General features: G+C 42.3%; 1 protein-coding gene across 3 annotated transcripts in view; it reads right to left on the bottom strand.

Annotated features, from left to right (window-relative positions):
- Positions 1-18262, bottom strand: part of sugct (succinyl-CoA:glutarate-CoA transferase) — a 469744-nt gene that overhangs the window by 371896 nt on the left and 79586 nt on the right. For 2 of the 3 annotated variants that reach the window (XM_033019979.1, XM_033019981.1), the window contains exons 7-8: positions 17909-18000; positions 1861-2004 (exon numbers count right to left, since the gene is read on the bottom strand). In XM_033019979.1, the coding sequence (XP_032875870.1) occupies positions 1861-2004; positions 17909-18000 (236 nt within the window). The remainder of the gene's footprint in view (positions 1-1860; positions 2005-17908; positions 18001-18262) is intronic. The other variant, XM_033019980.1, reaches the window with a different exon arrangement.

The following is an 18262-nucleotide window of genomic DNA, read 5'->3' as shown; positions in this document are numbered from 1 at the left end:
AAAGATCTCCGACCCTGGGGAAAAGATTCTGACTGTCTAAAGTGGACAGACTCACACAAATGCACACAAACATAAATTATACATCATTTGTCTAAGAGAAAGAAGATGAGCAAAAAAGGTTATGAGCCAAATGCAAGCAAATGGGACTATCCTAGTCTACCAACTTGGTCAGCATGGTCAAGGTGGGCCGAAGGGCCTGTTTCTGTGCCATATAGCTCTGTGATTCCATGACTCTAAATATAAGACATGAGTGCAAAACCCAATTTGAAAATAATAAGACCATGGTGATGCTAGAGGTCTGTAATGTTGAGATCGGATTAGGGCTGTGCGAGTTGACTCAAGAACCTGATGGCGGTAGGAAAGTAGAGGTTCCTGAACCTGATACTATAAGAATTCAGGCTTCTGTAACTCCTCCCTGATGATAACAGTGGTGGTGGCAACAATTATTTATACTACTGAAGAGGTTCCCCAATTTTAGGGGGAAGGGCATGATATTTCATAATTTCATCCCTCAGTGTTGCTCTGGCGACAGCCTACACCACAAGCTAATTCACGGGCTTTAAAGGGCCTGTCCCACTGTCCGAGGTAATGCAAGAGTTCTCCCAAGTTCTCCCCTGATTCGAGCTCGTGTAATGTACGTAGGAGCTCGTGGATGTCACGTAGCGGCTCATACGAGTACTCGGGAAATCCGGTAAACTCGTGACGTTTTTTCAACACTGTGAAAAATGTCCACGAGTAAAAAAATACTTGTGATGAAAAAAAAAGTTACTTTTTACTCGTACGAGCCGCTACGTACCCGCTACGTACATTACACGAGCTCGAATCGGGAGAACTCGGGAAAACTTGAATTACATCGTACAGTGGAACAGGCCCTTAATCCAGGTGCGTCTTTACCTTGATAATGAATCATCCTGAATGTTGCTTAAATCCAGGACATTGTGACTAAGTTATTCTCCAACTATTTATTTCCCTGGATAGTTATAGAGTAACTATTTAAGTAAATAGGACCTCACGTGTTAAAAAAAAAAGCCTACGGATGTGCAAATAATTAATTATGTTTCTTTTTATTTTGGACATTTTTCTGACAAGAGAACTTTAACACGTGCTTCGACCGAGGCGTGGAAGGCGAAAATCATAATTACCTCTTATCCTTCCTATTGTACGGGTCACTTGGCCAAGTTAACCTGCTGCCACCTCCATGGCAGAATGCAATAGCAGATACTTTACATTAAGCTGAACGGATGACTATTGCTTCATGTTGGCAAGGACACAAATACAAGAACCAATGATGCCCAGCAAAACCAAAGCTATTTCTACATGGATGAATATTTGAATATATAATCTTCCTTATAGATGTAGCTTCACGAGGTCCTTGCTGGAATGTTTACCATGCAAACAGTTAAAAAGGCTTTTGTGTTATAAAATCTTCATTTATTTGTGTTGTGGCACCTGGTGGTTGGGCCACTAGCTACACGAACCCTCAGCAGTCGGGGGGCAGGGTCACCTAACTGGGCAATGGCAGGGAGGAGTTGTCACGGGGGTACAGGGGTGTGTCCTGGGATATATAACTAACCCTGGGACAACCCTCTCTTTCTCTCTCTTTCTCTCTCTCTCTATCTCTCTCTCTCTCTGACTTCTAGCTGACCAGTTCTCTTCTCTCTTTGGGTGAGTGTCCTTCCACCTCAGCAGGAGCTCAGGTCGAGCCCACGAGGCAACAGCCTCGCAGCAGCAACAACAACTTTGTGTTCGAGGACCAACGTGCATGTATAACAAACCTATTATGCCTAAATAAAGTAACCCGTTTATTCACAACGTTTGGTGCCTCTACACTTGACTAATATATTTATTTTCTTGACATACCTGGGATGAAAGCAAGTTGCAGTCAATATATAAACCTCTCCCCGTCTTCTCTCTCTGCAGCAGTCCCGCCATGATAGCTCCGTGACTGTATAAACCTGTGGCAAGGTCAGTCATGGCTACTCCAGGCCTAACAGGTTCGCCATCCTTGTAAGAAAAACAAAAATAAATTGGAAATATCTGACAGACTGAAGACAAATTCTTCTGTCAATAAAGCTTACACAAATCCTAATATCTGTCTTGTCAATATCGTTGCTCTGATTATACCAACATACTGTAAGTGTGTTCATGAATGTGTGGGCATGGATGAAGGAAATGTGTATTTGCAGGCTTGTTTGTGGGTGCTCACCGTTCTGGATGCTTCTTATCTATTTGGTGTCCTTTCTGAGTACTTACTTACTTGCTTATTACAACACAAATGGAAGCTCCTGGGCTCATCAGTTACCAGCTGTGCTGCCACAGGACAATCACACCAGTCCCATTTGCTTCTTATTTCCCAGTCGCACTCAAAATCATTACTTGTCACATACCCATCAACCTCCTTTTGATTTTTTTTACCCTTACATGTACTAAGGGATAATTTAGAGATGGCAATTAACCTACTTGTATGTCATGAGAGGAATCTAGTGGAAATACCAGAAACCTACATATTCATGGGGAGAATGTGCAAACTGTACACAAACAGCACCTGGGGCCAGGACTGAACCCAGATCGCTGGGGCTGTGAGGCAACGTTGCCAACTGACCCATGACTGTGCTGCCCAGCAACTGAATAGAGAACGTGATACAAAAAAACCCATTTTGATACGTAGTCAGAAGATCTCCCTGCATCTTGTTAACATTCCTTCAAATTATGCATGCCGTCATTTTATCATTAGTAGGTTAAATTAAAATAAAGTTCTGCATTTCATCTTTAATTCCCAAATTTAATTGATTGTGGTGTTCAAACTTTCTATGATCTCCCCCTTGTCCAGATCTTGCTTTCATCAATTCTCTTTCAGTCTTTCAGTTCAGTTTATTGTCATGTGCAGTACAGTGAAAAGCTTTTGTTGCGTGCTATCCAGTCAGCGGAAAGGCAATACATGATTGCAATTGAGCCATTTACAGTGATAAGGGAACAACATTGAGTGCAAGTTAAAGCCAGCAAAGTCCAATCAAGGATAGTCCGAGGGTCAACAATGAGGTAGATAGTAGTTCAGCACTGCTCTCTGGTTGTGGTATGATTCAGTTGGCTGATAACAGCTGGGAAGAAACTGTCACTGAATCTGGAGGTGTGCACTTTCACACTTCTATACCTTTTGCCAGACCTGGTAATATCAAGCAGCATTGCTGCTCCCTATTTAATCATATGTTCAAAAAATAGAGGAAGGAATTAGCCTTCAATATAGTATAATATAACTTTTATCTTAAGGAAATCTAAAAAAATAACCTGCTAAATATTACTATCATTATTAACTGATAACAACAGATAATTGCATCAAACAGATTGTTAAAAAGGAAGATCGACCACAAAAATATCCAGTTATTACCCAAGGTTGAATAAACAAATAAAATAATAATAATAATGCCTTCTAGAACTTTCTACCTAGTCAAATAAATCTTAATAAAATTATGAAAGAATACAGTACAATGAAAAACAGATAAAACTCTGCATCCATGATCTACAGCTCAATACATTGAACAGAAAATTAATTATGTGTTTCCATCTCATATGATCAACATATCAAGCTATAATTTAATTGAAAAATACATGACCAACATGGGATGTATATTGATCAGGACGGAATAACATCTCTTGTGTGCTTTCGTATACCATTGAAGTGAATAAAGAACAGAGCTGTCAAGTTATATCAGTGATGAAATAGAAATGAAATCTGTATCTGCAAGTTACAACAAAGATATCTGGTCATTCTGATTCATCTAATGCAATAAGTTTAGGTGCAATTACACTCTCTGGTCTCCATTCCAGATATTGATCATTTGTCGGCGAAGCACTTCCTAGCAACAGATCTTAAATTTGCTATTCACCTAATCTACATTGTCAAACATTGTGCGAGACTTAAATAATCTTTATTGCCTTCGTACAAGTCACTCCATTCTTTTCTGCTGTCATATGGTTAACTTGATTGAAAATGAACGGTCCAATTACCCTGGACTAAATAATTATGAAGCAAGCTTTTTCAGTTACTGTGTTGATATGCCAATAACTTGCCAGAAATCCAACAACATAGCAAATATTTATGTGCGCTAGTGATGGAAGTTAATTGGAACATATTGTTCATTCCATCTTCCACGTGGCTTCACAAAATGTTTCCAGATCTTCCAAGCAAACAGTGTGCCCATGGATGGAGGTATTCAAAGTAGTTACTGTTATTACTAAATTCAGTCTGTGCCTTGCAGATGTAGACCTTTGCTATGATTATGAAGCGTGATGTACCGTTAAGTTATACCCTTAGCGCCAGGTGCTTGTTCCTTGTGCTATTCCCTCCATCAGTAAATGGAGCACAGGTAGGAAGGAATGAAAGAATGAAAATAAGTTTATTAAATATTCAAAGCCTTTTGTATTACATGCAATGTCTAAAGGGCCTGTCCCACTGTACGAGGTAATTCAAGAGCTCTCCCGAGTTAAAAAAAAAAATCAAACTCGTGGAAGCATGTAGAATGTACGTAGCGGGTACGTCGGAGCTTGGGGACGTCTCTTTGCGGCTCGTAACGCTAACGGCAGGTACTCGCGAAACGTGGTAAGCTCGTAAAAACTCGTGAAGTTTTTTCAACATGTTGAAAAATGTCCACGAGAGCCCCGAGTACCTACGAGTGGCTATTACCGTAATTCTCCGAGTTTGAATCAGGGGAAACTCAGGAGAACTCTTGAATTACCTCGTACAGTGGGACAGGCCCTTTAGGCCTTGTGCAAATAAATGTTGTATGTCTAAACATGTCCACACGTTGGCCCGCTATCTTGCTGCTGTTTATCGAGGCTCTTGCAAGATCAGGATGCAGAAAACAAGCTATTTGTACATCACTGGTAAATTTGTGCAACCCCTATTCGTAACAAGGAAAGAGTTCCCCTTGTCCTCACCTTCTACCCCATAAGCCATCGCATACAACATATAATCCTCCGACATTTTCACCGCCTCCAACGAGATCCCACTACTGGCCACATCTCTCCATCTCCACCCCTTTCTGATTTCTGCAGACTGTTCCCTCCGTAACTCCCTGGTCAATTCGGTCCTTCCCACCCAAACCACCCTCTCCCCGGGTATCTTTCCCTGCAACCGCAGGAAATGCAACACCTGACACTATACCTCCCCCTTCAACTCCATCCAAGGACCCAATCAGTCTTTCCAGTTGAGGCAGAAGTTCACATGCACCTCCTCCAACCTCATCTACTGCATCCGCTGTTCCAGGTGTCAACTTCTCTACATCGGCGAGACCAAGCACAGGCTCGGCGATCGTTTCGTTGTCCATCGTCACCTACCTGATCTCCCGGTGGCTCAGCACTTCAACTCCCCCCCCACTCCCAATCTGATCTTTCCGTCCTGGGCCTCCTCCATTATCAGAGTGAGGCCCAGCGCAAATTGGAGGAACAGCACCTCATATTTTGCTTGGGTAATTTACACCCCAGCGGTATGAACTTTGACTTTGCTAATTTCAGATAGCCCTTGCTCAGGGCCGGCCTTAAGCTGATTGGACCGATTTCTCCCAATTGGGTCTCACGCCTAAGGGGGGCCCTGCGTTAATTTTCCATATTTCGTACGGAAATACAAATTCGCTTTGTTAAATAAAGATTTAAAAAAATACATTTGCCATTCGGATTTTTTTACAAAACGAACATGGATCACAACCGCTGCACGGCCATCAGACACAAACGATTTGCTAACTACTACTGTAGCACTTGTTAACAGCCAGTAGTTAACAAGTAGTTATACAATGTGTCATCAATGCATCGATCCACATTCCTCAGTAAATGTAATTGTGTTTTGAACAAGTATTAATGACGCTGCGTTCCTTTGAATACAATTCACGCGGCGTCATTAATACTTGAAGAAGGGTCTCGACCTGAAACGTCGCCTATTCCTTCTCTCCATAGATGCTGCCTCACCCGCTGATTTACTCCAGCATTTTGTGTCTACCTTCGAGTTTATCCAGCATCTGCAGTTCTTTCTTACACATTTGTGCATCACTAACTGATAGTGGGAATGTAATCTGATTAAAAAGAATGTACCAGCGTCCCAAGTTATAAACTCTTTGTCACTGCGCAGTTGGTGACTGTTCTATATTTCATTACATTTCAGTAATGTGGACTTTAAGCAAAATACTGCATGAAATCATTCCTTTGTTGCTTAGGTTACAGACACAACATGGAAACAGGCCCTTCGTTGAACAAGGCCACACCGACCACTGATCACACATTCATGCTGTTTAAGAAAGAACTGCCAATGCTGGAAAAATCGAAGGTAGACAAAAATGCTGGATAGAAATTCAGTGGGTGAGGCAGCATTTATGGAGCGAAGGAATAGGTGACGCTTCGGGTTGAGACCCTTCTTCGGACTGATCTGGGGTTGGGGAGGGGGCGCGGGAAGAAGAAAGGAAGAGGCGGAGACAGTGGGGTGTGGGAGAGCTGGGAAGGGGAGGGGAAAGAGTGAGAAAGCAAGGGCTACCTGAAATTGGTTCATGCTAGCTCCCACTTTCTCATCCACTCTTTACATATTAGGGGCATTATACAGAGGCCAATTAACAAACAACAATGAACATCTTTGGGATTGCAAGGAAACCAAAGCACACGGAGGAAACCCATGTGGTGACAGGGAGAACATTTTAAAGTCCACACAGACATTCCCGAGGTTAGGATCAAACCAAGTCTCTGGAGCTGGGAAGCAGCAGCTCTACCAGCTGCGCCACTTTGCCGTCCTGGTTAGGACATGTTTCTAAAAATAAAAGTCACACCATTTAAAGAGCAGGTATCATATCCATAATTAATACTGCAATAAAGTAGTTTTGGCATGCTTGGATTTTTTCAGATTTTGAAAATAGCCAAAATATCTGTAAAAATTAAAGACAATGTCTGTATCAATTTGACGATTCCCTTTTGTTTGCTAAATTATACAACAAGAAATCGAGCAACCTCTGCACAATTCAGATCCATCTTATTATTTCTTTGCTTTGGTTCACTTTTTTTTCTTTCTTTCTTCTCCCCCTTTGTTTCTCATTCTTTCATTTTAAGCTGCCTCTTGCTTTGATGTCACTTTCTCCTGCTGGACTGTGATTTGGAGCTCCAAAAGGAGGGGGGAAATAATAGTGAGGAACATGGAGGATGAGAAAGATGGGAACAATAAGATATAAAAAGCCAAACCAAGACACTGCTTTTGGTGAAGACACATCACCTGCTTTACAATTCAGGTCCATTGCCTGCAACCTTAGGGTGGGATATTGCAACCTTCACGTGGTCCGCCCTGCTTCGACGAATGAAATCAACCTGGCATGCACAATCAAATAAGATCAAATAGAACAAGTTGTCCTACAGCTTTAGGCTGTGCACGCCATACGCAAGAAGAAGAAGCCTGCAACCTTCTTCCCCACTCACTGTCTTCCTACAAGCCAGCTAATACAGAGAGAGCTGGTAGAAATGGAAGCATGACAAGAATAAAGGAACAAAGAAGTAAAGACAATGGAGCAAAGATACAGTTCAAGGCAGTAAAAGAAGCAGAGCAAGGGACAGTTTATAAATGAACTGATAGAATAATCAGATGCATGAGATTTATCCCCAAAAGATACACCTTTGTGCCTTTAAAAATATGCAGCAAATACTTTGTGATTCACTACTGCCAACAGAAACAACCTCAGCAATGGAAATAAAATATATTCCAAAAAAAAAAATACTGGGTCAAAAATAATATAATTCTTATATCCACAGGTCAAGTCAGAAATACGGTCCAACAGGAAGAGCAGATTAAATCAGATCCAAACGTGAGCTGCCCTTGGATGGATCACAGTGAAGCTTTCCTGCTTACAAAAGCAGCAACAGTGTTTAAGATCTTTGTGTAACACCATTGAGCACCACCAGCTGTTTATACAACTGTAGACGTGCTTGTGCTGATGATGTCAATGATCACAGAGATAACAAAACGTTACCAGGACAATACCCCAAAATATAAGAAAATCCAAAAATCATATTAATTATTCAACCTGGTTTTAGAGTCATAGTCATAGTGATACAGTTTGGAAACAGGCCCTTCGGCCCAACTTGCCCACACCGAACAACATGTCCCAGCTACACTAGTCCCACCTGACTGCGCTTGGTCCATATCCCACCAAACCAATCTCTCCTACACCCAAATGTATCGTTCTCACCTATCAAACAGCCAACAATGGCCCCTTTCCTTTATCATCATTATTTTTTTGCATATCTTTCATTCATGTTCCATATCTCTTTACATCATCATCTATATCAGTTATTTCCGTTACCTCTGACTCTCGCCTGAAGAAGGGTCTTGACCTGAAACGTCACCCATTCCTTCTCTCCATAGATGCTGCCTGTCCTGCTGAGTTAGTCCAGCGTTTTGTGTCTACCTGCACTCCTGGCTCAGAGGTCAGTGGGGGCCAATTCTCTGGATGCTTTCAAGAAAGAGTTAGAAAAAGCTCTTAAAGATAGCGGAGTGCGGGGATATGGTGAGAAGGCAGGAACGGGGTACTGAATGTGGATGATCAGCCATGATCACAGTGAATGACGGTGCTGGCTCGAAGGGCCGAACTCCTGCACCTATTGTTTATTTGCAGTCCTTCCAGGTGAGACAGGTTCACATACACCACCTCTAACCTCATCTATTGCATCCAATATTCCCACTACTGGATGCAATAGATCTTTCGGAGCAAGTAGACAAATCCTTTTGTTATTTTTTTACCGCTGTGATAATGAGTGTTTTGTAATACTGTAAGATTACATGGTACAAGAGTTTGTCTGCTACTACAAAATCAAAACTGCTCCAACAATTAAAAATCTGCTCAAAGATTGTAGGTCAACCACTTCAGAAATTGTATGAATCATCCTACCATAAAAACATACTAAGGATGGCCAACAATATTTCTTCTGACCCCAACCACGTTCTGAACAGTGAGTGCAATTTGTTACCATCAAACTGGAGATATAGGGTTCCAAAATTTAATAAGGTTAGACTGAAGCACTCTTTTGTGCACCAGTCAATCCTCGAACTAAATACGGCGATTAATCCCAGATCAAATGCATGCTGATGGGCCTCAAATGTTGTCTTCTGTTATTGTAATGTTGTGTTGAATGTATGTATTTTTGGGTCCTGTCTTGATGTCTTAATGCATGACTTGTCAAGTCTCTTTTATCTTATGTGATGCTGTAAATGGAGCTGCTGCGATGCAAAACAAATTTCAGACTTTGTTCAGACAATAAAGTAATATCGTATCGTATCGTAATATTGCCTCCGATACATCGGCAAGATCAAGTGTGCACTTGGCGACTTTTTTGTCAAGCATTTGTACTCAGTCTGCCAAGGCCTGCTAGATCTCCCGAATGCTAACCATTTAATTTTTTCTTCCCATTCTGTCCTGAGCCTCCACCATTGCCAGAGTGAGGTCACACGCAAACTGAAGGAACAGCATCTCATCTTCTGTTTGGGTAGCTTATACCCAATGGTATGAACACTAAATTTTCCAATTTTAAGTAATTTACACCCCCACCCCCCTTTCCCCTGCACCTCACCTGCACTCACACATATTTGTCCCCTCTCCCTCCCACCTGCATTCCTTCCTCTGCCTACACAATTTGCAACTCTTCAATCCATTTGTCTCACACCTGTCGTTTCATCTGCAGTCCCTGGTTTCTGACGTACATACACATCTCTATCCCGAATAGCCATTCACTAATTTTGCGACTGTAGCCTCAAGTGTAGGCACCCCAGACTGGTGAAACATGTAACTCTTCTCCCTTCTAGTATGCTCAACACTATCCTGATCCAGGCACCTGAACATAAGCTCAAGGAATAACAACTTTGTTCCAATACTGCACCAAACTTTTAAAATGCCCGTTATCACATAGTGGACATAATATTATCTTTATTTCTTAAACAGGAGAATTCTATTAACTACCTTCGAACGTGGAACCATTCTATAACTGTGGAAATTCCAGAAGATTGAAAACAAACATCTAGTTTCTCTACAGCCATTATTTTAAATGTGGTCAGAGGATTTTTTGTGTTAATATCACGTAGCTCCAAAATTGGTTCTTTGCAAAATTAATTAATTTTGTCAAAGCTTGCAGTCTCTAAATATTTTTAGCATTCGCATTTTTAAACGTTTTCAATAAAGATAGAATAATAGTTTAACGTGTCTCCAGTTCTACATTCCCCAATTATTTTGTGCTCTGCCTGAAAAGAATCAAGTGTTTACGTTTGCCAACATCTATTTTACCTTCCAGTAGATGTTTCACAAACTGTTTGTGAACCTTGCATGTCAATAGATGTTTTTTTTTAAAATCCAAGCCTAATTCTATAATTCTTATTTTTGCAGAAAACTATAACTCAATCATTCTGTTTTTCAAACGTTCCCACATAAAATAAAGATGAGCAAAGAACAATTGAAATAAGTAACGGATTCAGGAGCAGTTCATCTGCTCCTAGTGCCTGCTCAATCATGGCTGATCTTTTTATTGAGTGCCACTCTCATATGCCAACCCATTCTCACCATTGAATATTCTAACTGGCTTGAGTAAAGAATTTCAAAGATTCTGTACTATATGGTGAAGAAACTTCTCATTTCTGTTCTGAGTAGCCGCCCCTTAATTTTGAGAATGTAATCCCTGGATCTACAGAACCAAACCATAAAAAACATCAACTCTGCATCTACACTGTCAGTCACCAATGAATTTTGTCCATTTCAATGATGCCAGCTTTCATTATTTTAAATTCCACAGAGTAAAGACTGATTAAATGCGTTTCAAATGGCAATCCTAGCATCCCGGGATTCAATCTGATGAACCTTTGCTACTCCACAAAATCCTCTGGATTTTAGTAAAGTACCAACAGATTCGAAATCAGCAAATATACAATAAAGGACACAAAGTGCTGGAGTAACTCAGCAGGAACGACAGCATGTTTGGAGTACATAGACAGGTGATGTTTGGGGTTGAGATGCTTCATCTGACTGATAAGGGGGGGAGGGGAGAGAGAAAAATGGTGGAGAGGAGAGGCAGGACAAAGCATGGCAGGTAATAAGTGGACACAGACAAAAGGGGTTTTGATGATTGGGTTGCTCCTGGGCCTGGCCAAGCTGGCCATCCGCGGGTTACGGCGCCAGGCGGTGGAGGGCTTTACCCGAGCCGGCTGCCTGCCCCTTTTCCGGGGTTACGTCCGTGCCCGGGTGGGATAAGAAAGGGAATACGACCTGTCCACGGGCACCCTGGGGGGGTTCCGGGACCGCTGGGCTCCGCAGGGTGTTGAATGTATCCTCAATAAGGATTGTAACATAATTGTATAGTAGTTTATTAGGGATATTTGTTTGTATTGTATTATGGTGGTGGGTTCTGGTTTGTTTTATTGTAGTGTAATATTATTTTTTAATAATTGAATACACTTTTTGAATTTAAAAAATGGGGTGTTTTGATAGGCAGACGGCTGGAACAAGGGCCAGAGATGAAAGCAAAAGGTATGAGACAGAAAGAAGAAAAATTGGGAAGCAAGAGGAAGGAATGTAGGAGAGAGGGGGGGTGGGGGGGATGGGTTATTTTAGGTACCCCCAAATAACTCCCTTCCTCCCCACCTCCCAAATGAAGGGTCTGAAGAAGTGTCGCCTTTCTTTCAGCAGAAGCTGCCCGTTTGGAAGACTCAAACTTTCCTGTGGCTTCATTTAAAAATGTATAAGAGACAAAACCCAGTGTCATGGTGAGAAATTATCACATTCTCATCTAATGTTCAAGCAGGAACTATACATCAGGAGGTGCAACTCCAGAGCCAATAAAATCATGGGAGACCCCTTCCACCCATGCAACGGACTATTCCAGCTGCTACGGTCAGGCAAACGCCTCCGTTGCCATGCTGTGAGAACGGAGAGGTTGAGAAGGAGTTTCTTCCCAGAGGCCATTCGGACTGTAAATCTCACCAGGGACTAACTTTACTGAACGTTTTTCCTTCCAATATTTAATATGTAAAAGAATATGTGTGTGTTTATGATTGTGTTTATAGTTTGTTTGGTTGTTTGTTTGTTTGTCTTTTTGCACAAAGTCCGCGAGCATTGCCACTTTTCATTTCACTGCACATCTCGTATGTGTATGTGACGAATAAACTTGACTTGACTTGACTTGACTTGAGCTTAAGTTTTCAACTTAAGGGCATGATCATTCTTTTTCTAAGATAGTAGGAATATTATCTTACTCAAAACAATCTCCGTTTTCTCCAGAGATGCTGTCTGGCCTGCTGAGTTACGCCACGCCAGCATTTTGAGTCTACCTCCAATAAAATATGTACATCCTTAAACGGGGGAACCAAAATTGTTCAGAGTACTCCAGATATCATACTGTACATCCCTACTTTTATACTACAACCCAATTGGCATAGTCAAGAATCCAGAATTGCAAGAGTAAAAAGTGTTTTATTATCTTATGTACTGACATCATAACAATGAAATTCTTACCTGCTGCAACTTCACTGGTTCGCAAACACATAACCACACAGATAAACGTGCCATAATACAATAAATTAATAATCATAAAACTAGGTAACCATAATAGTGGAAAAACCAAAGTCGGTATTGCAACCAAAGGCACAATCCATAGATAATTATAGTTACTGAGGTTAGTGTTGTGTACTGTTCAAGAATCTGATCGTCGCTAGGAAGATCGTTGCTGGTGGGAAGAAGCTGAACCCGGTGTTCACAGTTTTCAGGCTTCTGTATCTTCTCCCCCATGATAATAGCAAAATGAGGGCATGGCCAACATGGCCTTTGATGATATTGGCAGCCTTTGTAGATCCCTTCCATGGTGGGGAGGTCAGTACCTATGATGGACTGGGCAATGTCTACCACTTTCTGCAGTCTACTTCGTTCCTGGACGTTCGAGTTGACAAAAACCAGATTGTGATGCAACCAGTCAATATGTTCTCCCCCTTACACCTGTAGAGGTTTGATAAGATATTTGTTGACATAACGAGTCTCCTCAATGTTCTATCAAAATAGAGGCACTGATGAGCTTTCTCTGTGATTGCATCGATGTGCTGGGATCAAATTCAGATCTACAGAGATAGGTACATCCAGAAGCTACAAACTGCTGACTCTCTCCACTGCCGTCTTGTCAACGAAAACAGGTCCATGGATCCCCAGCTAAGACCTCCTGATGTCAACAATCAGCTCCTTGGTCTAGCTGACAATTCGATAAAGATTGTTGTCTGGCACCATTCAATCATATATTCAATCTCCGTCCTGTAGTCCGACTCATCATCCAACCGCAGTGTTGTTGTCGGAAATTGGCCTCGTAGGTCTGGAACAATTGATCTTCATCACGGTCCATCGATATACTCCCTTTCAAAGCAAGCACAGAAAGCATTGAGCTCAGCCAGGAGTGATCCTCCATTGTTACTTGGGCCACTACGTAGTTTGGTCTTGTCGGAAGTGATGGCATGCAAGCCCTGCCAAACATTCATCTTATCCTCCACAGAAAGTGTCTCTTCACTTTACTGATGGCCTTGGAGGTCTGACCTGGACTTCGTACATTGCATACACCCTGCATTGCCAGACTTGAATATCCCAGAGAGAGATACAAGGAAATGTAGATGCTGTTTACAAAAAAAGACACAAAGTGCTGGAGTAACTCAGCGGATCAGGCAGCAACTGCTGGTGACATTTTGGGTTGGGATCCTTCTTCAAACTGATTATAATGGGGGGGGGGGGGGGTGAAGTGGGAGGGGAGGAGAAATCTGGAAAATAAGAGGAGCAGGATAAAAACTGGCAAGTGATAGGTGGATACAAGTGATGGGGGTGTTTGGAAGACAGATGGTTGGACAAAGTTCAGAAATGAAGAGACAAAAGGTGTGAATTGTGAGACAGAGGTGAAAATTGTGAAGTCATAAGGAAGAATAACTCGATGGAAAGAGAGGGGCAAGGGTGTAAATGTATGTGGTTCCAGTTGGGGCACAGGATGGGAGGGGGAAGGAGAGCAAAAGGTTTTGCATGTAGGTTAGTTAACTAAAATTGGAGAATTAATGGAGAATTGCCAGTGTGAGACCACGCACAAACCGGAAGAATAGCAACTCATATTCCGCTTGGGTAGCTAACATCCCAATCGTGTGCACATTGAGTTGCACAATTGAATTTTCCACCTTTCAGCAGAGCTGCCCGTTTGGAAAATAAAATGCCGTGGCTCAAACTTACCCGTTGTAGTGGCTATTTGGCCTGTTTTGCATGTCACTGATGATGGCATGTGCCTTTAAATTTTAGACTGCTCATTATATTGTGGGTGGGATTTATGACGTGTTTTTGGGCGTGTTTGGAGCTTAGATGCTTGCGCAGAAGTTTAGTTTTTAGATTAGTTTTGGAGAGACGATGAAGAAGGTTAACCCTTCGATCATGCCATTGTTACGGAGACACACGAGGAGTTTTATAATGTTTAAAGTTGCAAGTTGGAATTCAAGGAAGATTGCAGTAACGAGTCGGCAGAAACTTGGATGTATCTTGCTGTTGACCATCATTAATAAAGCATTTATTCAACAAAAGACTGTGTGTTGAAGCATTATGAGTGAAGAAGCTCTGAAGGTCTCTGAGGAAGCTTGCATGCATATCGAAGATATTCCCCTTATCCATTCTCATCCAAATAGCGGCTAGAGAATTTGTTTCTCGAAAGATATGAAAAATCTGCCGCTACACCCGTGACTTCATTTAAAAATATATAAGTGACAAAACCCAGGGTCATAGTGAGAAATTGTCATATTAAATGTCATATCTAATGTTCAAGCTTGAGTCTTCAACTTACGGGCATGATCAATCTTTTTTCTAAGATAGTAGGAATATTATCTTACTCAGAACAATCTGCACTTGGCAACAAAACCATAGGCATACAGTGATAGAATGTTCCAAGAAACAAGCCATTCTGCACACAAGTTGTCCCGATGGACTATCTAGTCCACTCTCTTGCTCATGCCGGGTTAAGGTTTTTAAAGTTTTTTTAAATATTAATTTTAGCCAACATCTATGGAAATAAAATAGAGTATCTGATTTAACAGTGCTATGTAGCTCAGAGATATCCCCTTCTAAGTTCCCTTGCTATTGGAATAACTATCCTATTTTACTCTCAGTACTCATTAATGTCGATTTCGTTTCTGGAATCATTATTCAAAGTAGCAAAGGGAAAGCTTTGAGCTTCTCAGCAAGCAAATGGGGCATCTTGTAGATGGGGCATCTTGTAGCTGGGGCATCTTGTAGAGGGGGCATCTTGTAGAGGGGGCATTTCGTAGATGGGGCATCTTGTAGATGGGGCATCTCTTAGATGGGGCATCTTGCAGCTGGGGCATCTCTTAGATGGGGCATCTTGTAGAGGGGGCATCTTGTAGATGGGGCATCTTGTAGTTGGGGCATCTTGTTTTGGGGGCATCTTGTAGAGGGGGCATCTTGTAGAGGGGGCATCTTGTAGAGGGGGCATCTTGTAGCTGGGGCATCTTGTAGATGGGACATCTCTTAGATGGGGCATCTTGCAGCTGGGGCATCTCTTAGATGGGGCATCTTGTAGATGGGGCATCTTGTTCGCCATGGACAAGTTGGCCGAAGGAGCCATTTCCATGCTGTATGACTCCATGATTACCTATATGGTAATCGATGGTACGTGTGGACTCAGCGGGGTAAAGGGCCTGTTTCCATGCCGTATCTTTCAATCGATCTCTGTGTCGACCATGATGCCAATTTAAACTGCACGGTGGCGCAGCGGTAGAGTTGCTGCCTTACAGCAAATGCAGCGCCGGAGACCCGGGTCCGATCCTGACTATGGGTGCTGTCTGTGTGGAGTCTGTATGTTCTCTCCGTGACCTGCGTAGGCTTTCTCAGAGATCTTTGGTTTCCTCCCACACTCCAAAGACGTACAGGTTTGTAGGTTAATTGGCGTGGTAAATGTAAAAATTGTCCCTAGTGGGTATAGGATAGTGTTAATGTGTGGGGATCGTTGGTCGGCGCAGACCCGGTAGGCCGAAAGGGCCTGTTTTGCACTGTATCTCTAAACTAAACTAAATCTGCCTGACATGGTAAATATCTCTCCATTCCCTACCTGTTCATGAGCTGGTCTAAATGCCTATTATAGATACTATTGTACCTGCTTCCACCACATCCCCTGGCAGTGTGCTCCAGGCAGCTACTGTTCTCTTTGTAAAAAACCTGTTTTGTAAAACTCTTTTAAACTTTCCCCTTCTCAACTTAAATCTTATGTACATATTTGATATTTTCGTGCAGGGAAAAAGACTGACCGACTATTTGTCGATGCCTCTCATAATTTTGTATACTTTTATCAGGTCATCCCTCAGCCTCCAACTATCCAGAGAAAAGGAAGTTGTTGATCTTTATGCCCTCTAATGGGCCTGTCCCAATTAGGCGATTTTTAGGCGACTGCCGGTGACTGTCATAATCATAGCAGTCCGCCGAAAAAAGGGCGACTGGACGAATGTGCCTGTCCCACCGCGATTTTTTAGGCGACTACCGGCGAATACGACAATGGAATTCACCGGTCAGCACTGGCGGCAACCTACGTCACCTGGCGACAACCTACATCACCTGGTGACAACCTACGACACCACCTACGTCAAGCTATGTCACCTGGCGACAACCTACGTTAACCTGGCAACAACCTACGTCACCTGGCGACAACCTACGTTAACCTGGCGACAACCTACGACATCCTGGCGACAACCTACATCACCTGGCGACAACCTACGTCACCTGCCGACAACCTACGTCACCTGGCGACAACCTACGTCACCTGGCGACAACCTACGTTAACCTGGCGACAACCTACGACACCACCTACGTCAAGCTATGTCACCTGGCGACAACCTACATTAACCTGGCGACAACCTACGACACCACCTACGTCAAGCTACGCTAATTGGCATAAAACCCACTTCGCCACTGTCGCCAAAAATGTTTCAACATGTTGAAAATCCAGCGACGACCAGAAAGAATCTACGACTCTTTGGGCGACTGAGGAGACTACTCACGACCATACAGGCGATACCCCGGCGACCATGTGGCGACTGCCTAGTCGCCTGTAGTCACCTAAAAAATCGCCTAAGTGTAGCTTCATTGTAAAGGAGTGGCGCACAAATAGCCTAGTAATACATAAACATATTATTAGCCTATCATTAAATTCGTGTGCTGTTGCAATTAAGCCCACTGAATCATCTCTGCCTCTTGGCTAAAGCAAACTATACACCCAATTCACAAGTTATTTCAACTCTTTAAATGATGCAAGCAGACCACACCCTTTGTGAACAGCAGGGCATGCAAGGCACAAAAAGCTTTCATTGCACCATATAATTATCAATTAATATCGTGTAACTAATTGCCTTATTACGTGCGTGTGAGGGGTTTCAAGAAGTGTAACAGAAGCTATACTTTATGTAAAAAAAAAACTATCCAGCATCAGAGAACACCCAGAGAGTTGTGAATTTGTGGAATTCTCTGCCACAGAAGGCAGTAGAGGCCAATTCACTGGGTGAATTTAAAAGAGAGTTAGATAGAGCTATAGGGGCTAGCGGAATCAAGTGATACGGGGAGAAGGCAGGCACGGGTCACTGATTCTGGATGATCAGCCATGCTCACAATGAATGGCGGTGCTGGCTCGAAGGGCCAAATGGCCTCCTCCTGCTCCTGTTTTCCATATGCATTATCATAGACACAATACATTATCATAGACTATTGCCTTTATGACATTATTAACTATAGTAACTATTGGGTTTATGACTATTAACTATAGTAATTATAGCCTTTAATTCTTTGCTTCTGCCTCCCACAAAGAACAAGGTAAGTTTTGACAGCAGATAGATTAAAAAGATAAAACTTACCTGTGGGCCAGTTATGTGCATAAGACCAGACACAGCACACGCGACTGAATCATAGCCTGCGCGCTGGGACATTGGGCCAGTTTGTCCATAACCTACACCAAAAGTAAGAGTTTGAAGTGTAAATATTAATGCACTGTCAAAACAAGATCAAGATCTAAAGTGAACATTGCTAAAAATTCATAGCAACCAAATTTCTCATCTCATTGCAATTGATGTTTGCAGATACTGCTTCCCTTATTTTAAACCCTTACGTTGCTGCTGCACTCTTTCTTCAGTAGTGGGAAATGTAACTTGTCGCTCTGCGAATTAATTTCAATTCCAGCTATGATATGATGATTTAAAAATAACTTGCAA

Source organism: Amblyraja radiata, chromosome 4 (assembly GCF_010909765.2).
Source record: "Amblyraja radiata isolate CabotCenter1 chromosome 4, sAmbRad1.1.pri, whole genome shotgun sequence".
Taxonomy (NCBI): domain Eukaryota; kingdom Metazoa; phylum Chordata; class Chondrichthyes; order Rajiformes; family Rajidae; genus Amblyraja; species Amblyraja radiata.
Note: the sequence above shows the minus strand (reverse complement) of the source record. Positions and strands in the feature narration are given on the sequence as shown.